A 21,522-nucleotide genomic window follows, 5' to 3' on the forward strand; every position below is an offset into this window, starting at 1 on the left:
GGACACAGAACTCCTACTGGTCAACCCAGGCCCTATGTGGCTGTTCCAGAGCTGAGGTGGGGAAAGGGTCCTGAGGCAATGGTAAGACAAACAGAGCCAGGAAGAAACCAGGGAACCACAGTGATCAAAGTGAGGAAGTGTTCTGTGTGGTAGGGGATTATATGATTATTTTCCTTTTTCAATAAAAATAGAATCATAAAACATGCCTACATAAGTTCTTCCATCTTTAAAAAAAAACCGGGAGCAGGGTGCTATATGAAAGGTAAACTAGTGATGAGCCCTCTGGGCACAGCAATTGTGACAATGATAGGCACCAGTAAACCCAAACCACTGCAACATTGAAAGCAGAAACTATTTCAGAAAGATATGGATAAAACTCTAACAGGAATAAGCCCACTATGGGCATCACTGTCCAAACCATAATGCTCACACACACTCATATACAAATGAGTATGTATCACACACACACACACACACACACACACACACACACACACACACACACACACACACTGTGCTATGGGATATAAAGTCTCAGGACAGAAAAGTCATTTTCCACCCCTACGGGCTGTGCTGAAGCCTCATTTCTCCCAGTTTAGTCAATTTCAGTTCATGACCATGAACTCCATCTGTCAAGTTCCTACTTGTTGTGCCACATGTAAAATGAAGGGTCCTATAGACATAGGATGGTCATCCATTCATTGAACAAATATTCTTGAAAGACCCACTGTGCATCATATAGTTTGAGGTCTGAGGACACATCAATGAATAAGGCAGACATGGCCCCTCATTTTTGATCACTGGATACCAGCAGTGAGGGGACAGTTGTTCCCCGACAATCCACAAAATTATACCTGAAAACCCTGTGAGTGCAGTGGTGGTTTGTCTGTCTGACCTCATCCTATACTGAAGTGAGCTCTCAAAGATGAGAAATGTGAGTACGATTCAAGCATTAGAAATTTCCAGGCAGAGGTAGAGAACAAGGAAGCAGAATTAGCAGCTCCACTGAGGGACAGGAAACCATGTGTGAGACCATCTGTTCTCCATCACCTGGGAGCTCCACAGAAATGCAGGTTCTCAGGCCCCACTCCAACCCTAATGACTCAGAATCTCAGGAGGAGCAGCTTCCTTCAGTGAGCTTTCTGATTTAGCGGGCTGCCAGGCAACGTTTTAACACAGTGATTTGAGAGACACTGGTCTAGATTTGAGCAGGAAAGGGTGACATAGGAGGGCCTGGAGGGGGTCATGAGTCACAGAAAGAACTGTGAACCATGCTAAGAACCTTCTGTTTCTCCCCAGAGGCCATGAAGAGTCATTCCAGTGTCTCATCCATGAAGGGGCATCTTCACCCACTTTTCATGCTCAGCTACTATGTAGAAAATAAGCTAGGAGAGACCAGAACATGATCAGGGATGCCTGCCAGAGAATGTGAAAGTGGTTCAGGACAATGCTCACTCCATTCTGAGACAAGGATGGAGTCTGTGAAGGGAGATAGTGGAGAACAGAAAGGAGAGAAATTAGAAATTAGAAGGTGATTGGCATTCAGGGTGAGTGATTATTAGTTTGTTTTGTGCAGCTATAACTCTGACGCTGGGTTCTTAACACATAAAGAATTGAGATTGTTTCCTTCAGTTTTGAATACAGGGAAGGACCAGAGCATGGACTCTGCATTTAGAGAAGCCCTTCCTGTATCATCTACTGTGCAGCTGGGAAAGCTGAGAGTGTGAGGGCAATTGGCTTTAGTGACCAGTCCTGTCAGGCCACAGGAATCTACTCCTGTGATGATGGCATTACCCATTAATGAAAACAGCATTCATGACCTCATTCTGTCTTATCCTTCATCCTATCAGCACTATGACATTGAGAATTAACTTTCTAATTGTTGTGCCTACTGGGTTTTCTCAACCTCCAAGGAAGTGACTCCCAACTGCAAAAGCAAAAGTTTTTTATTGCTAAGAACCGAACCAGCTGAAACCTCACTCTATCAGAAGAGTAAGGTGCCCGCTTACAATTGTGAAGCATTCTTAAAGGGAAAGAGGGGTTTGAGACTGCTAGTCTCAGCCCATAAGGTTTCCAAGGTTACAGAGATTTCATAGAGTACAAAGTTTTTACAAGGCGGGATTGTTTAACGCACCTGAAAGGTTAGGGTTTTTTGTTTTGTTTTGTTTTTTGTTTTTTGTTTTTCTCTAGGACTGGTGGGCTTAGTGGCCTTGTCCTTAAGATAATGGGGGGCAGGGAGAATGTACTATCCAGTCAGGAAGTTATCTATATCTATTGGCAAAAACACTTGTTCTTTTTAGCTTCTCCTTCTTGCCATGAGTCCCGTATCTTTTAGTTATTAATTTTCCCTCACACTAATGAGTAAACAATAGGGAACACATTCAAATTAAAGCAAAGGAGGAGTTGAGATGCTCCTTGTTCAGGCCCCATTGATACCCAGGAGGATGGGGACCTTCATAGAGCTCTGTTTCAGGGAAGCAGTTCAAATTCAGATGATCTGAATTCTATGTCAGGATATCATGTACACAGTCCTGGTGTCCCGTTTCCAGTTTCCACTGACATCTGAGGGGGAAAAAACATCTCTGTGTCTAGGAAGCCGCCTGTGATGGTCCCTACTAAGAACCCAGATGAAGAAGAAGTGGGTGATAGCCTGACCTCATTCAAGTATCAGAGACTACAGTCAGGTATGTGAAGGGTTCTCAGACCCAGAACTTCATGAATCTATACTATAGGAGGAAGGAGAATCTTCATCATCATTTCTTTCTTTGTTTTTACATAAAATCATTTTATTTCTTTATTTTTATTTATTTGTTTGTTTTCACATTCCAACCAAAGTTTCTCCTAGCTCCTCTCTTCAAAGTTCCTTACCCTCAACTTTTCCCTTTCTCCCCCACCCTACTTGCTCCTTCTCCACTGTTTCTCCTCAGATATCAGACAGCCATGGTATATCAAAACGCAGTAAGACTAGGCACCTCTTCTTCTAGTAAGGCTAGATGAGGCAATTTGGTAGGATGAATGGGTCTTAAACGCGGGCAACCAAGTCAGAGACAGCCCCTGCTCTCACTGTTAGGAGTCCTACGCGAAGACCAAGCCACACAGCTATAATATAGAGAGAGAGGGCCTAGGACAGTCCCATGCAGGCTCCCAAATTGTTGGTTCAGTTTCTGTGAGTCTCTATGAGCCCGGCTTAGTTGGTTCTATGGGTTTCTTTGTGGTTCTTACAATCCTTCCCCCTCCTCTTCTGCAGGATTCCCTGAGCTCTGCTTAGTGTTTGGCTGTAGTTCTCTGCATCTGTTCCCATTAGTTGCTGGGTGAAGCTTCTCTGATCACAGTTGGGCTAGGCACAAAACTATATGAGTATATCAGAATATTATTAGGAATAAATTTTTCCTTTGATAATTTTTTATTTAAATTTGAAGCAAGCTTGTTTTACATGTCAATCCCAGTTCCCATACTCTCCTGTCCTCCCTTGTCCCCCACCCGACCAGCCCCCATCTCATCTCCATTCTGCTCCCCAGGGAGGGTGATGCCTTCCATGGGTAGTCCTTGAATTCTGTCATATCATTTGGAGCAGGGCCTAGGCCCTCCCCCATGTGTCTAGGCTGAGAGAGTATCCCTCTATGTGGGATGGGCTCCCAAAGTCCATTTGTATACTAGGGATAAATATTGATCCTCTGCCAGAGGCCCCATAGACTACCCAGTCCTCCTAACACCCAATTCACGGGGGTCTGGATCGGTCTTATGCTGGTTTTTCAGCATTCAGACTGGAGTCCATGAGCTCCCACTTGTTCAGGTCAGCAGTTCCTCTGGGTTTCTCTAGCTGGGTCTTGACCCCTTTGCTCATCACTCCTGCCTTTCTGCAACTGGATTCCAAGACTTTGGCTCATTGTTTAGCTATGGGTGTCTGCTTCTTCTTCCATCACCTACTGGATGAAGGTTATAGGATGGCATATAAGGTAGTCATTAATCTCATTATCAGGGAAGGGCATTTAAGGTAGCCTCTCCACTGTTGCTTAGATTGTTAGTTGGGCTCATCTCTGTAGATCTCTGAACATTTACCTAGTGCCAGATTTCTCTTAAAACCTATAATGGTACCCTCTATTGTGGTATCTCTATTCTTGTTCTCCTCTATTCTTTCCCTAACTCAATCTTCCTGATCCCTCATGCCCACCTCTGCCCTCCTCTTCCTGTTAACTCCCTCTCCCCTCCCCCCATACTCCCAATTTGCTTGAGAAATCTTGTCCCTTTCCCCTTCTTCAGGGGACCATGTATGTCTCTCTTAGGGTCCTCCTTGTTTCTTAGCTTTTCTGGCAGTGTGGATTGTAGACTGGTAATCCTTTGTTCTATGTCTAAATTCCATATATGAGTGAGTACACACCTTGTTTGTCTTTTTGTGACTGGGTTACCTCACTCAGGATGGTTTCTTCTAGTTCCATCCATTTGCCTGCAGATTTCAGGATTCTGTTGTGTTTTTCTGCTGAGTACTCCATTATGTAAATGTACCACATTTTCTCAATCCATTCTTCAGTTGAGGGACATCTGGGTTGCTTCCAAGTTCTGGCTATTACAAATAATGTAGTTATAAACATAGCTGAACAGATGTCCTTGTTGTATGGACATGCATCTTTTGAGTATATGCCTAAGAGTGGAATTACTGGATCTTGAAGTAAACTGACTCCAGTTTTCCTGAGGAACCACCATACTGATTTCCAAAGTGGCTGTATGTAGCGCCCACACTACGATCTGTTCCATGAATCGGGTGAAGGCCTGGAGATTCATTCAATGGCAATGTCAGAACGCTAAATATCGAATGCCGTTTATTGAGGGGATGGAACGGGCATAAATACTGACTTATAGCACAGTGGAAAATTACAGGAATTTTAGACTTAGCTCCTCCCCATGAGGTGTGTATCGTCACGAGGTGTGTGTTATCAAAACAGGAAGAGTACCAACAATAGGTTTGGGGCAAGGAGTTCTGCCTAACAGCTTTAGGCTTGCTCAAGATGCCTTGGGGGTCCATGCAGGGTCCTACAGGTCCCCTTTTCTTTTAATATAAACTAACACCTGCCTTAGGTGGCAGAGGGTATCAGCATAATTCCTTACCCATCATTGGAGAGGTCACCCAGGCCCGTAACCTTCCTGTCTTAGGTTGTATATTTGCCCCCTGTGCCTTACCCGTCTCTGGTGAATAGTTTGTCAGCCACACGTAGGTAGAGGCATTTTCTCTTGAGCCAAAGACAGTAACTCTGTCTTATTTGAAAGTTGGCCTGGGCCTGTCTAAGCTGTGGTGAAGTAGCACCAAGTGCAAGGGCTACAAACCCCAGTAACCTGCCCGCAAGTTAAAGTCCTTGTAAAAGGTCTTCTGCACTGGCAGGTGGTACTCAGGTTTCATTGATGTTAATGGTCTGCATGGCTAAAGCATGTGTATAATTTAAAAACTGATCACTCCAGGATTTCTGGAGAAAAATGATGCATTAACACAGATATGTATGAAAGACAGAGAACAAGAAGCCATATGAGCCTCTCACAAAAAATTCAAGTGTTCATATAGGAGGCTAGTTTGTAGATTTAATTTAAAAATACCAATTTGCACCAGATAATCAAGTGTGTTTTGGGTGGCTAAGGCTACAGCCAAATCACCTGATAGTTGATCCACTGTGCTTGCAGTATTTACAGACTGGGAGAGGGCTATCGTAGAAACTGTTGCTTCAGTGGTGGAGGTGGCACTGGCAGCCGTAATCCCGAAATCTCCTTCCCTCTCTGCTGCACACCTGGGGTACGTGGCCCACGACAGCTGTTACTTCATATGTCCAGAAGCTAACCAGTCGACAGACCTGCTGAGAACAATTGAAACTTCCTCCAAAATTAGTAGCATTAGTTACAACAAAAAGAAGGGAACCAGAATACAAGTGCCTGAGATGAAGGTGAAATTCTTGTCCTTTAGATAAAAGTATAAATTTATAGCCGCTTGATCCAAACTATAATTAGTGGTCAGGGAAAAGGGCCACATAAGGCTACTCAGACCCACAGGCATCAGAATGGGTGGATTCTTGAAGACCCATCCGACCTTCTTTCTGGCTGTTACAATCATGGTCCCTCCCCAAAGGGTGAATCAGATGCTCAGGCATCTGTGTCTTGTGGAAAGACACAAACTGACCCTCGGGCTCATACTAGAACTGGGTCAAGGCCACACCATTGCCCAGTAGTGACATTCTTCCACATAACTGAGCCATAGTCAGATGACCGAGGGTGCCAATGCCTGTCAGCCACAGATCGAGCAACACAATCAATAGTTAAAAAATTTAAAAGGACAAAAGAAAGGAGACTTTAACTGTGCGATGTGCATACTCCACTGTAGCCTGACCCTGAGGATTATAAGAGATGCCCATCTTATATGAGATAAAAAAAAAAAAAAAAACTTTTGCAAAGAATTGAAACCCTGACTAGTATAAGCAGGGCCATTATCAGTTTTTAATTGTCTGGGCATTTCCATATAAGCAAAGGCTTGTAAACAATGGCTCTTAACATCCTTAAGCCTTTCTCCAGTATGGGCAGAGGCAAATATGGATATGAGAATGGGTATCCACAGATATATGAACAAATTGTAGTCGGCCAAAGGAAGGAACATGAGTAACATCCATCTGCCAGATATCATTAGGCATGACACCCTGGAGGTTAACTCCAAGATGTGTAACAGGTAAGAACTCTGCACATAGGGGACAATTCTCAACTATATTAATAGCTTTGTCTCTAGTAATTTTAAAATGGAATTTAAGAGACCTGCGTTAAGGTGGAAGGTTGTATGAGCTTTGCAGGCTGCTTCATAACCAGACTCTCTCATCATCATAATGGCATTATCTGTTTTAGTATTAAAATCAGCAGTGGCATTTCCTTCACTCAAAGGGCCAGGCAAATCAGAATGTGCTTGGAGACATCCTACAAAAATTGGATGAAAGCACCTCCATAGTATGCTTTGTATGGCTAGTAAATGTTCCTGTACACGAGAGACCAAAGCTATATGAGCAGCAGTTTTTAGGGAGCCAATATATGATACACATATTTACTATCTGTGTATAAGTTAAACGGCTCATCAGAAAAATGTGGAAGGGCTAATTGTACTGCAGCTAGTTCCGCAAATTGTGCAGATTTCACTTTAAGTGTAGAGCGTTTAACAATGGGAAAGGAAACAACTACTGCACAACCATTTGAGGAGCCATCTGCAAATACACTGCAGGCCCCCTTCAAAGGATTCTGGGAAACAATCTTAGGGAAACACACAGGGTGATTTTTTAAAAAATGAGCTAATTTATTGGAAGGAAATTGACTATCAAAGTGGCAGAGTATGGAACATAAGAAATGTGCCCAATCCTCATCAAACTGCTGAAGCCATTGTATCCATTGCTGAGTATAGGGAGTAACAACCACATCTGGCATCTTGCCAAAAACTTGAAGCCTCATTCTGTATGCCTTTTGAATAATACAAAGCATAGCCTGGGGATAAGATCTAACTGTCTTTCCTGGGGATGCATGTTCATGCATCCACAATATAGGACCAGTTTGCCAAAAACACCATGGCAGGGGAATATGCTGAAGCAAAAATTATTAATAGTTTTGAGAATAGTCATAATTCAAATGTGCAGATTGGAGGCATTTTTGCACAAGCTGTATGCATTCTCCCGCAGCAGGTGTTAAGGTGTGCGAAGAAGTGGGATCAGAATCTCCTTGTAAAATATCAAATAAGGGTCTAAGCTGCCCCCATCATTGCTCTCACAGAAAACAATTTGGTGCAAATGGAAGTGGTCTTTCTATAGAGCTGGCGTAGTGTCTGTATTTGTGCTGTGATCCTTTCACAGATGTTTCTGTGAAGTAATTTTTATAGGCAAGGTTTGGTTAGGGCCAAACTAGATCAAACCCAATTTATATATCCCAACAATTTTTGAAAATCATCAAGGGTGGTCAGTCTATCCAGCCTTAAAGTAATCAGACTATAGATACCAGACTATAACAATTGATGACCCAGGTATTAATAGGGAAATTCTTGTTGCACTTTTTCTGGGACTATTTTTAAGCCAGCTAGTTGAAGATTATGTTGCAATTCCCCAAAAGCCTCATTCACTTCCTTAGGATCTGGGCCAGCTAAAAGAATATCATCCATATAATATATAATATACAGGGATTGAAATTTCTCTCTAATGGGGGCAATGGCCGATGATACATAAATTTGACAAATAGTGGGACTATTTGCCATTCCTTGAAGCAACACCACTCACTGATACCTCTTATAAGGCTCTTTAAAATTAATAGAAGGAATGCTAAATGCAAATCGCTCACTATCCTGAGGATGCAAAGAAATACTAAAAAAGCAATTTTTAGGTCTATAACTAATAAACAATAACCTTGAGGAATACCTACAGGGGAAGGTAAGCCAGGTTGTGTGGCTCCCATAATTTGCATACAATCATTAACAGCTCAGAGATCTTGTAGGAGTCTCCATTTTCCAGATTTTTTCTTTATAACAAAGATTGGAGTATTCCATGGGGAAGTGGAAGGAACAATATGTCCTGCCTCTAATTTTTCCTTTACAAGTTGATGTGCAGCCTGTAATTTCTCAATAGATAAGGGCCATTGCTCCACCCATACTGTGTTATCAATTTTCCAGATAATAGGAATGGGAACAGGCTGCACAGCAATAGCTCCTAAGGAAAATTTCCCAACCCAGAGCGATCTCCGGCTCTTTTGATAATTAAATTTTCAGATGCAACAGACTGGGAGTCACCTTATAGGAATTTACCCAGTCCTCTTCCTTGTTTATAACCTTGGTCAGCCAGCATATTTTTAACAGGCTCAGTATTAAGGAATGCTCCCATGGACTGAAGCACATCTCTTCCCCAAAGATTAACAGGGATATGACTTAACATACAAGGTTGAAAAAGACCTGTATGTCCTTCATCATCTGACCATTTAAGAAATGAGTACTACATTCTGGAGCCACAGCAGTTCCCACTCCTTGTAAATGAGTGGAGGCCAGCAGAAGAGGCCATGCTTGTGGCCAATGGTTTTTTTTTTTTTTTTTTTTTTTTTTTTTTTTTTTTGCTATCACTAAGGAGTCAGCTCCAGTGTCCCCAATTCCAGAAAAATGTCTACCTTGGATGGTAAGGGTGAGCATGGGGCGCTGTTCAAGGCTTGATACCAAAAAAGGCACCCATGGAGCCTATGGACCCAAAACCAGCAGATCCCCTGGTGTCCTTCAAAAAGGATTATTGGTTTTGAACATAGGGAGAAGAACAAGTTGTGCTATCTGAGTGCCCTGTGGTATAATTAATACCCCCATTTCTGCCCTAACCATGATTTTTATTTCTCCTTGAAAATCTGAATCTACTACTCCTGGAATAACTCTAATTCCTTTCAGCAAGGCCCTACTGATCCTAACAATAGCCCTACTGCTCCCAGGGGAAGAGGCCCAAAGACTCCTGTGCTTAAGGCTTGAATGCCCATTTGTGGTATTAATATTGCTCGAGTGGTGGAACAGAGGTCCAATCCTGCGCTTCCTGGGTGCCTCTGATAAGGTCCTGGACATAAAGGGGTTTCTCTGAGGGATCATCTGTATTGGGTGGGTTACAGGTATATCCATTGCCCTGTACACCTGGGCTTGAGGGGCCCAAGGCTGGCCCTGCTTCCAGTTTCCCTGGGCTGGTAAAGGATTACCAAGGGCATCTGTTTTTGACCTACATTCCTTGCTCCAGTGGTGACCCTTACTGCAACGTGGGCAAAGCCCTGGCCTAGGACTCAATTGTGTTGCCACACTCCGGGGACAGTTCCTTTCAAAATGTCCTGGTTGTCTACATCCAAAGCAAGTCTTTGGTCTGGCTTATCCATTGTTCCCACCTCTTTTCATAACTGAAGCTATAACCTGGCCCATGATGTGATGACCATCTATGTCCTGACATATGCGTATATAGTCATTAAGACTTTTGTCCTTATGGGGATGTAGAGCCTCTTTACAATACTTGCTTGCATTTTCAAATGCCAATTGTTCAACTATGGGTATGGCATTTTCAACATCATCAAAAATTTGACCAGCCAGCTGTAGGAGGCGGTCTGCAAATTCTGAATAGGGCTCAGATGGTCCCCGCAATACCTTAGATAGTCGATCCCCTGCAGCCTTATTAGGCAGGGCTTTCCAAGCTCTAGTAGCAGCAACAGCAATTTGTGCATAGTCCGCTGGGTCAAAAAGAATTTGAGCTGCAAGGGTAGCATATTGCCCAGCACCCGTGAGCCTATCTAAATTTCTAGCAGGAAATCCAGCAGCAGCATGCATTGGGTGGTTTCCTTGCAAAATTCTTGAAATTCGCCTCTCCAGAGCAAATAGTCACCCCCACTCAGTGTGGCTTTACAGAGCTGCATCCAATCACTAGGGGTGCAACTCAACGCTGTGAAAAACTCAAAAATTTTCTGAGTAAAAGGAGCATGGGGCCCATAAGCAGTAACAGCCTCTTTAAGCTTAATTTTTATGGGCTATGCACCCTAACCCTGTTATCCTGAGGATCCACTGTCTCATCACTGAAAACACTTGTCTTTCCTTTTCTAATGCTTCTACCTTGGTTATTAAATCTTTGACCTCTTCCTCTAACCCTCGAGGTGTAGAGGCCCTACTAAAGGAATCACAAAAGGGGTTGTGCCATGGCAGAGAGCATATGTGCTCATCAGCTTCAGTCTCTGATCGTCATCTCCTAGTTGGAATCCCTCTTGTTTTCTGATAGATTGCATAGATTCTAAATCTTGTACTTCCTCAACAGGCCTATTCATCTCTGCCATTTTTTCTTTTACCTTATGGCAATGAATTTTTTAGCTGTCTTGTTTTAATCCTGGTGCCCTGTCTTTTCAATAGGGTCGCTAATTGCCCACTGAGCATTTCCTTACAGTTACTGGCACCCATCCTTCGATACACTCTCATTCACTTACTTTGCCGGCCAGCCTCCGAGGCTGATCTCGTAGGTGATCCTTTCTTTCCCAGTCTCAGTGGAACCTTCACTTGTAGCGCCTGCGCTACAATCCGTTCCACGAATTGGGCGAAGGCCTAGAGATTGAAATAAAGAAACAAGACAGCGGGTCATTTGTTTAATGGCAATGTCAGAACGACAAATGCCGAATGTGTTTATTGAGGGAATGGAACAGGCTTAAATACTGACTTACAGCACAGTGGGAAATTACAGGAATTTTAGGCTTAGCTACTCCCCACAAGGTGTGTGTTGTCACAAGGTGTGTGTTATTAAAACGAGAAAAGTACCAACGACAGGCAAGGAGTTCTGGCCAACAGCTTCAGGCTTGCTCAAGGTGCCTCGGGAGTCCATGCAGGGTCCTACAGCTGTAAGAGTTTGCACTCCTACCAGCAGTGGAGGAATGTACCCCTTTCTCCACATATCCTCCAGCATAAACTGACTTTGGTGTTTTTGATTTTAGCCATTCTGACAGGAGTAGAATGGTGTCTCACTCATAGTTACCTTGACTTGCATTTCCCTGATGGCTAAGGATGTTGAGCACTTTCTTAAGTGTCTTTGAGCCATTTTGGATTCCTCTATTGAGAATTCTCTATTTAATCTTTACTGACTTTTTCATTGGGTTATTTGGTGTTTTGGTGACTAACTTCTTCAGTTCTTTGTATATTTTTTTAGATGAGCCCTCTGTCAGATGTGGGATTGGTGAGTATCTTTGCCCATTCTGTGTGTGCTGCCATTGTGTCTTGTTGACTGTGTCCTTTGCCTTACAGAAGCTTTTCAATTTCAGGAGGTCCCATTTATTAATTGCTAATCTCAGTATCTATGCTACTGGTGTTTTGTTCAGGAAACAGTCTCCTGTACCCGTTTGTTCAAGGGCACCTCCCACTTTCTCTTCTAAGAGATTCAGTGTGGCTGGATTTGTTGAGGTCTTTGATTCATTTGGAGTTACATTTTGTACATGGCAAAGATATGGATCTATCTGCAGTCTTCTATCCATCAGCATCTAGTTATGGCAGCACCATTTGTTGAAGATGCTTTCTTTTTTTCCATTGTATAATTTTAGCTTCCTTGTCAAAAATCAGGTGTTCGTAGGTGTGTGAGTTAAGACCAGGGTTTTCAATTCAATTCCATTGGTCCACCTGTCTATTTTTGTGCCAATACCAAGCTATTTTCAGGGCTATAACTCTGTAGTAGATTGTACAGGGTTTTTTGGCTATCCTGGGTTTATTTTTCTGTATAAAGTTTAGTATTGTTCTTTCAAGGTCCATGAAGAATTATGCTAGGATTTTGATGGGTATTGCATTGAATCTGTAGATTGCTTTTTGACAAGATTGACATTTTTTACTGTGTTTATCCTACCCGTCCAAGAGCATGGGAGATCTTTCCATTTTCTGGTATTTTCTTTAATTTCTTTCTTGAAAGATTCAAAGTTCTTATTATATGGGTCTTTCACTTGTTTGATAGTGTTACCCCAAGATATTTTATGTTGTTTGTGGCTATTATAAAGGGTGATGTTTCTCTGACTTCTTTCTCAGCCCATTTATCATCTGTATATTGTAGGGCTACTGCTTTACTGAAGGTGTTTATCAGCTGTAGGAGTTCCCTGTTAGAGTTTTTCAGGTCACTTATGTAAACTCTCATATCATCTGCAAATAGTAAAAGTTTGACTTTTTCCTTTCCAATTTGTATCCCCCTTGTTATCTTATTGCTCTAGCTAGTACTTCAAGTACAACATTGAAGAGATATTGAGAGACTGGGCAGGCTTGTCTTGTTCCTGATTTTAGAGGAATCACATTGGGTTTCTCTCAATTTAGTTTGATGTTAGTCTTGGTTTGCTGTATACTGCTTTTATTATGTTTATGTATGTTTCTGCTATCCCTGGTCTCTCCAAGACTTTTATCATGAAGGGGTATTGGATTTTGTCAAAAGCTTTTTCAGTGTCTAGTGAAATGATCATGTAATTTTTCTTTTTCAGTTTGCTTATATAGATTTCATATGTTGAACCATCCCTGAATCCCTGAGATGAAGCCTACTTGGTCATATTGGATGATTTCTCTGATGTATTCTTGGATTCGATTTGCCAGTATTTTACTGAGTATTTTTGCATCAATGTTCATGAAAGGATATTGGTCTGTAGTTCTCTTTCTTAGTTGTGTCTTTATGTGGGTTGGATACCAAGGTAATTGTAGCCTTGTAAAATGAGTTTGACTATGACCCTTCTGCTTTTATTGTGTGGAACACTTTAGGAGTATTGATATTAGCTGTTTTTTTTTTTAAATTTCTGGTAAAATTCTGCACTGAAACCATCTGGCCCTGGGTTTTTTGGTTGGGAGACTTTTAATGACTGCTTCTATTTCATTAGGGGTTATAGGTCTACTTAAATTGCTTATCTGTTCTTGATTTAATTTTGGTAAGTAATATAATATCTATCCAGAAAATTGTCCATTCCCCTTAAATTTTCAAATTTTGTGGAGTACAGGTTTTTAAAGTATGACCTGAAGATTCTCTGGATTTCCTGAGCATCCATTGTTATGTCCCCCTTTTCATTTCTGGTTTTGTTAATTTGCATGTTCTCTCTGTCTTTTGGTTAGTTTGGATAAAGATTTCTCTATCTTGTTGATTTCCTCAAAGAACCAACTCTTTGTTACATAGATTCTTTGTATTGTTTTCCTAGTCTCTACTTTACTGACTTCTGCCCTCTACTCCTCCGGGATAAGTTTGCTTCTTTTTGTTCTAAAGCTTTCAGTTCTGCTGTTAATTCTCTAGTGTGACTATTCTCCAGTTTCTTCATGTGGGCACTTAGTGCTATGAACTTTCCTCTCAGCACTGCTTTCAAAGTATCCCATTGTTGTGCCTACGGGTTTCCTCAACCTCCAAGGAACTGACTTCTGACTGCAAAAGCAAAAGGTTTTTATTGTTAAGAACCAAACTGGCTGGGATCTCACTCTATCAGAAGAGTAAGGTGCCTGCTTACAACTGCAAAGCGCTTATAAAAGGGAAAGGGGAAAGGGAGGCTTGAGACTGCTAGTCTCAGTTCACAAGGTTTCCAAGGTTACAGACATTTCATAGAGTACAAAGTTTCTTTACCAGGTCATTATAGGCAAGATTGATTAGCGCACCTGTAAGGTTAGGGAGTTTTCTTATTTTTTGCTCTTTATCTCCTGAGAACAGCATGTGGCTCTGTACTCTGTAGTCAGGGAGTTATCTACTGGCAAAAATTTATGTTCTCTCTAGTTTTCCCTTCTTGTCATAAGCCCTAATTTTTAATTTTTCCATCACATCATAAGTTTGGGTATGTTGTGTCTTCATTCTTCATTCTCACTGAATTCTAGGAAGTCTTTAATTTCTTTATTTCTTCCTTGGCCCAGGAATGGTGCAATTGTGCATTGTTCAATTTCCATGAGTTTGTAGGGTTTCTGCAATTTGTGTTGCTGTTGAATTATAATTTTAAAGCATGGTAGTCTAATAAGATAGAGGGGGTTAGTCCAATTTTTTTTTTGTACCTATTGAGGTTTGCTATTGTAAGGATGGAAAAATGCAGCCTAACTCTCCAATGACCGCAGGAAGGTAGAAGTTTACAAATACTAAATACCTTAAATTCCAGACCCTGTCCTCAGCCAGTAAATAGGCAAAAGGTCACACTCTTTGCTGCTTATCTGACTTCATAAACTGCTTGTGAAACCCCTGCCCCAGTGACCTAACCTAACTGCCATTTGTCACACCATCTAGGAGCCCACGCAAATGCAGACCTCCGGGGCTATAGAAAACTGATTGGTCTATAAAGCTCAGGCTTGGATGGTTTAAATTGATTGTCCTGCACAGTGCAGGCTCTTGATGCTATGAGATGATTGGTTTGTAATGTGCGGGCTTTGTTGTAAATCCTATAAAAGCTATCTAAATTCTGTACTTGGGGCCCTCAGTCCTCTACCCTTGACTGTGTATGACTGTGGACCCCAGTGCACTTGGAATAAACAAGACCTCATGCATTTTGCATCAAGACCACTTCTCGTGAGTGATTTGGGGTGCTGCCTTCCCTGAGTCAGAGCTTCATCCATGCTCTGCAGGTCTTTCACTATATTGCTGAGTATGTGGTCGATTTTAGAGAAGGTTCCATACCAAAAGAAGGTATATTCTTTTGTGTTTGGATGGAATGTTCTATAAATGTCTGTTAAACCCAATTGGGTCATAACTTCTGTTAATTCCTTTATTTCTTTGTTAAGTTTCTCTCTGGTGGACCTGTCTAGTGTTAAGAGTGGGGTGTTGAAATCTCCCACTATAAATAAATGTGTGAGGTTTTATGTATGATTTGAGTTTTAGTAACATTTCTTTTACAACTGTGGGTACCTCTATATTTGGGGCATAGATGTTCAGAATTGAGACTTTATCTTGATTGATTTCTTCTTTGATGAACAGGAAATGACCTTCTTCATCTCTTTTGATTAATTTTAGTTTAAAGTCTAATTTGTTAGATATTAGGATTGCTACACCCGTTTGTTTTTTTGGGGGGTCCATTTGATTGGAAAATCTTTTCCCAACCCTTAACTTTGAGGTAACATCTGTCTTTAAAGTTTAGGTGTGTTTCTTATATGCAGCAATAGAATGGATTCTGTCTTCACATCCATTATGTTAGCCTGTGTCTTTTTATAGGCAAGTTAAAACCATTAATATTGAGGGATATTAATGACCATTGACTGTTAATTCCTGTTTGTTTTGGATTTAGTGGTGGTGGTATTGTGTGTGGATTTCCTCCCATTTTTCTTATGGCTGTTGGTAAAGTGGGATTATCTATTGCCCATGGTTTTGTGGGTGTAGTTGACTTCCTTGGGTTGGAGTTTTCCTTCCACAACTTTCTGTAGGGCTGGATTAGTGGATATATATTGTTTAAATCTGGTTTTGTCATGGAATATCTTGGTTTATCCATCAATAGTGATTGAAAGCTTTGCTGGGTGTAGTAGTCTAGGCTGGCATCTATGATCTCTTAGTGTTGGTAGAATATCTATCCAGGACCTTCTGGCCTTCATAGTTTCCATGGAGAAATCAGTTGTAATTCTGATAGGTTTGCCTTTATATGTTACTTGGCCTTTTTCTTTTGCTGCTCTTAATATTCTTTCTTTATTCTGTATGTTTGTTGTTTTGATTATTATGTGGCAAGGGGACTTTTTTATGGTCCACTCTATTTGGTATTCTGTAAGCTTCTTTTATTTTCACTGGCATGTCTTTGTTCAGGTTTGGAAAGTTTTCTTCTATGATTTTGTTGAATATATTTTCTGCACCTTTGACCTGGTTTCTTCACCTTCCTCTATACCTATTATTCTTAGGTTTGGCCTTTTCACTGCATTCCATATTTCCTGGATAATTTGTGTCAGGGATTCATTGGACTTAAGATTTTCTTTGGTAGATGAATGTATTTCTCCTAGTGTATCTTCAACGCCTGAGATTCTCTCTTCCATCTCTTGTATTCAGTTGGTTATGCTTGATCTGTATGTAGTTCCTGATTGTTTGCCCAGTTTTTCTATTTCCAGCATTCCCTCAAACTGTATTTTTTCAATTGTCTCTATTTCACCTTTCAAGCCTTGCACTGTTTGAATTGTTTCTTGCAATTTTTTGTGTTTTCTTTTCCTCCATTTCTTGAAATTTTTGTGTGTTTTTTTCTTCCATTTCTTTAAGGGGTTTTCTCATTACATTTTTGAGGGTCTCTATCATCATCATAAAGTTGTTTTTAGGTCATTCTCTTCTGCTTCATCTGTGTTGGGATGTTCAGGTCTTGGTGTTTTGGAGTCCCTAGACTCTGGTGGTATCATATTGATCTTCCTGTTGATGACTGTGTTCTTATACTGTTGTCTACCCTTCCCTTCTTCCAGTGTATACGGGTAGAGTTTCCCCCTCTCCTGGTGGGTACAGGACCAAGGCTCTCTTCTGGTGGGTGCAAGTAGGTCCAATACTCCAATGCCTCTCCTCTTCCAGTGAGTGGTGGTGGGACTCCTCCGCGGGTGTAGGTGGGACTAGGAGCCTGGCAGATTCCAGACGGACTGGTCTGCCATGGTGAGCTCCCCCACATGCAGTCCCCAGTCCTCAGGAGGGTGTGGGCAGGGCCCCAGAAAGCAGGCTCCTTCTGTGGATGGAGGTGGGACAAGGACATTTGCAGACTCTGGATGGGGTGGTCTGCCAGGGCGGGCTCCCCTGCACACAGTTCCCAGTCTTCAGGAGGCTCCACCAAGCAGGGCCATTAGGAATAATTTTATTAACATTTTTGCAATTTGTGTTTGGTTGTACTTAGTTTCTGGGGTATCCACTTCTGGCTCTTGGCCCTCAGTGGGGAGTTCCCGCTCAGGGTACATCTCCACCTGTGCCAGTCATTAGTTGGTCACTCACCATTTCTTTACCATTTTTACCCCAGCACATCTTGTAGGCAGGGCAAATTGTTAAGTCAAAGGGTTTGTGGCTGGTTTGGTGTCCCAGGCCCTTCACTGGAAGTCTTGATTGTTTATAGGGCATGGCTGATTCAGGCTCCTATCCCCTGTTGCTAGGAGTCTTAGCTAAGTCGCCCTCATAGAGTGTTGAGAGTTTCCATTGCTTTAGGTATCTAGCTCATCCCAGATAGGCCACCAGGTTCCAGTTGTCTCTCCCGGTACTGTCTCACTCCATCTTTCACCCAACATATTCCTCCGGGGTCAATCCTATCCCCCTTCCAGGTACCTCCGCCCATCCACTAGCAATGTCCTTCTATTTCCCCTTCACAGTGAGATTCATACATTCCCCTACTTGAGCCCTCCTTGTTATCTTGTTTCTCTGGGCCTCTGGGTTATAACATGGTTCTCCTTTATTTTACAGCTAATAATCATTTATGAGTGAGTACATACTATATTTGTCTTTCTGGGTCTGGATTAGCTCACTCAGAATGATCTTTTCTAGTTCCATCATTTGCCAGTAAGTTTCCTGATGACCATGTTTTTAGCAGCTGTGTAATACTCCATTGGGTAATTGTGCCACGTTTTCTTTATCCTTTCTTTTGAGGAACATCTAGGTTGTTTCTGGATTCTGGCTACTATGAATAAAGCTGCTATGAACATTGTTGATCAAGTATTCTTGTGGTATAGTGGAGTGTCCTTTGGTTATATGCCCAAGAGTAGTAGACTGATTCCCAGTTTTCTGAGAAACTGCCATATTGATTTCCAAAGTGACTATACCAGTTTGCAATCCCACCAGCAGTGGAGGAGGGCTCCCCTTGCTGCACATCCTCTCCATCATAAGCTGTCAATTGTGTTTTTGATCTTAGCCATTCTGACAGGTGAAAAATGGAATCTCTGTGTCATCCTGTGGCTAAGGATGTTAAACGTTTCTTTGTTTCTTAGCCATTTTGAGAGTCCTCTGTTGAGAAATCTCTGTTTAGATCTGTGTCCCATTTTTAATTGGATTATTTATTTTGTTAATGTCTAGTTTCTTGAGTTCTTTATATATTTTGGAAATTAGCTCTCTGTCAGATGTGGAGTTGGTGAAGATCTTTTTGCATTCTGTGGCCTACCTTTTTGTCCTATTGATGGCATTATTTGCCTTACAGAAGCTTTTAAGTTTCATTAGGTCCTGTCTATTAAGTGTTGATCTTGGTGTCTGTGCTATTGGTGTTCTGTTCGGGAAGTTGTCTCCATGCCAGTATGTTCAAGTCTATCCCCCACTTTCACTTTCGCTTCAGTCAGGTTCAGTGCATCTAGTTTCATGTTGAGGTCTTTGATCCACTCGGACTTAAGTTTTGTGCAGGGTGACAGATAGGAATCTATTTGCATTCTTCTACATTTAGACCAGCACCATTTAGGGAAGATGCTTTCTTTTTTCCATTGTATAATTTTGGCTTCTTTGTCAAAAATCAAGTGACCACAGGTGTGTGAATTTACTTCTGGGTCTCTGACACAATTACATTGACCAACATATCTATTTTTTTTTTTTTTGCCAATATAATGTGGGTTTTTTTATTACTGTTGTTCGGTAGCACAGCTTGAAATCAGGGATAGTGATACCTACATTAAAAGAACAATAATCTCTGATACAAATACATTGACCAACATATCTATTTTTAGGCCAATACCACGTGGTTTTTATTACTATTGTTCTGTAGCACAGCTTGAAATTAGGAATAGTGATACCTCCACTAAAAGAACAATAAAAGTTCTTTTATTGTACAGGATTGTTTGATATGTTCTTGGATTCTCTTTGTAAATAATTTATTGTTTATTTTTGCATCTGTATTCATGGAGGAAATTGGTCTGTAATGAGTTTTGTGTGGTTTGGGTAGCAGAGTGACTGTGGCCTCATCAAATGAATTTGGCAGTCGTCCTTCTGTTTCTATTTTGTGGAATAATTTGAGGAGTATCGGTATGAGCTATTTTTTATAAATCTGGTAGAATTTTGTGCTAAAACCATCTGTGCCTAACTTTTATTATTTGGAAGACTTTGAATGGCCGTTTCTATTTTCTTGGCAGTTATGTGTCTGTTTAAATTTGTATCTGATCTTGATTTAACTTTGGTAAGTGGTGTCATTGTCCATTTCTTTTATATTTTCCAATTTTGTTTCAAGTATGATCTAATGGTTCTTTGGAATTTTCCATGTCTGTCATTATGTTCCCCTTTTCATTTCTGATTTTTGTTAGTTTGGATGTTCTCTCTCTCTCTCTCTCTCTCTCTCTCTCTCTCTCTCTCTCTCTCTTAGTTTGGTGTGATTATTTCCTGCCATCTACTCTTCTTTATTTTGTCTGCTTCTTTTTGTTCTAGAGCTTTCAGGTATGCTGTTAAGTCTCTGGTATGAGAATTCTCTAATTTGTTCATTCAGGCACTTAGTGCTATGAACTCTTAGTACAGATTTTATATGTCCCATAAGTTTGGGTATGTTGTATATTCATTTTCATTGAATTCTAGGATGTTTGATTTCTTTCTTTATTTCTTCTTTGGCCCATTAGTAATTTAATAGAGAGTTATTCAGTTTCCATAAGTCTATGGGCTTTCTTTTGTTTCTATTGTTATTGAAATCCAACTTTAATCCATTGTGGTCTGATAGGACGCAGAGAGCTAATTCAACTATCTTGTATCTGTTGAGACTTGCTTTGTAACCAAGTATATGGTCACTTTTGGAGAGGATTCCATGAGGTACTGAGGGAAAAAAAGGGGGGGGTATATTCTTTATGTTTGAGTAAAATGTTCTGTAGATATCCGTTAAGTACATTTGAGTTATAACTGTTATGAGCCAGTTTCCCCACTGGCTTGGACCAAGAGCCGCACCAGCCCCAAATAACACACAGAGACATTGTATTAGATATTATGCCGTTGGCCTGTTACTAGCATTTCTTACTGGCTAGCTCTGTCATAAATATTAACCCATTTCTATTCATCTAAATGTTTCCACGTGGTCTTGGCTTACCAGAGAGAGAGGGTCTGGAGTTCAGCTCTCTCCATCCTCCATGTTGAATCTCCTCCCTACTACTTCCCGAATCCTCCCTGTCTCCTAGTCTGTCTATCTTGCTTTCCTATTGGCCAACAGTGCTTTATTCATTAACCAATATGAGAGACATATTTACAAAATGGCATTTCCCATGACATAACGCCTGTTAGTTCCATTATTTCTATTTTATTTCTGTCCATTGGTGAGGGTGGGCTGTTGAAGTCTCATACTATTAATGTGTGGAATTTGATGTGTGATTCAAGCTTTAGCAATGTTTTTGCTTTACAAATGTAAGTACCCTGGTATTTGGGGCATAGTTGTTCAAAATTGAGAATTCATCCTGGTGGATTTTTTTTTCTTTAATTATTATGAAATGTCTTTCTCCATCTCTTTTGAATAATTTTGGTTTGAAGTCCATTTTGTTTGATATTAGGATAGCTACACCAGCTTTCTTGTTAGGTTCTTTTGATTGGAAAATATATTCTTCCAGCCATTTAGTCTAGCTCTATCTTTGATATTCAGGTGTGTTTCTTGTATGCAGCAGAAGGATGGATCTTCTGTTAGCCTGTATCTTTTTATTGGCAAATTGAGTCCACTGATATTGAGAGATGTTAACAACCACTGAAGTTAATTCCTGTTATTATGTTGTTGTTGCTGCTGCTGCTGGTGATGGTGGTGGTGGTGGTGGTAGTGTTGGTAGTGGTGGTGTGGAAGTGGTGTGTGTGTGTTTCCTTTCTTTAGGTTTTCTGGTGTGAGATTATCTATTGTCTGGGTTTTAATTTGTGTATTTAACTTCCTTGGGTTGGAGTTTTCCTTCTAGTACCTTCTGTAGGGCTGGATTTCTGGACAGATATTGTTTAAACTTGACATTGTCGTGAAATATCTTGCTTTATCCATCTATGGTGATTGACAGTTTTGCTGGGTATAGTAGTCTGAGTTGGCATTCATGGTCTCTCCAAGTCTGCAAGACATCTGTTCAGGCCCTTCTGGGTTTTAGACTCTCTGTTGAGAAGTTAGATATAATTCTTATAGGTCTGCCTTTGTATGTTATTTGGTCTTTTTCCCTTGGAGTTTTAATATTCTTTCTTTATAAGTTTG

At 41.1% G+C, this 21,522-nt stretch overlaps 1 protein-coding gene across 1 annotated transcript in view; it reads left to right on the forward strand.

The window, feature by feature from the left end:
• The window catches only part of Nlrp1 (NLR family pyrin domain containing 1), a 57,005-nt gene that overhangs the window by 16,621 nt on the left and 18,862 nt on the right, over positions 1 to 21,522 (forward strand). The window contains exon 7 of the mRNA XM_051180103.1: positions 2,593 to 2,684. Coding sequence (XP_051036060.1) covers positions 2,593 to 2,684 — 92 coding nt within the window. The remainder of the gene's footprint in view (positions 1 to 2,592; positions 2,685 to 21,522) is intronic.

This window comes from Phodopus roborovskii, unplaced genomic scaffold (genome assembly GCF_943737965.1).
Source record: "Phodopus roborovskii unplaced genomic scaffold, PHOROB, whole genome shotgun sequence".
NCBI classification, from domain to species: Eukaryota; Metazoa; Chordata; class Mammalia; order Rodentia; family Cricetidae; genus Phodopus; species Phodopus roborovskii.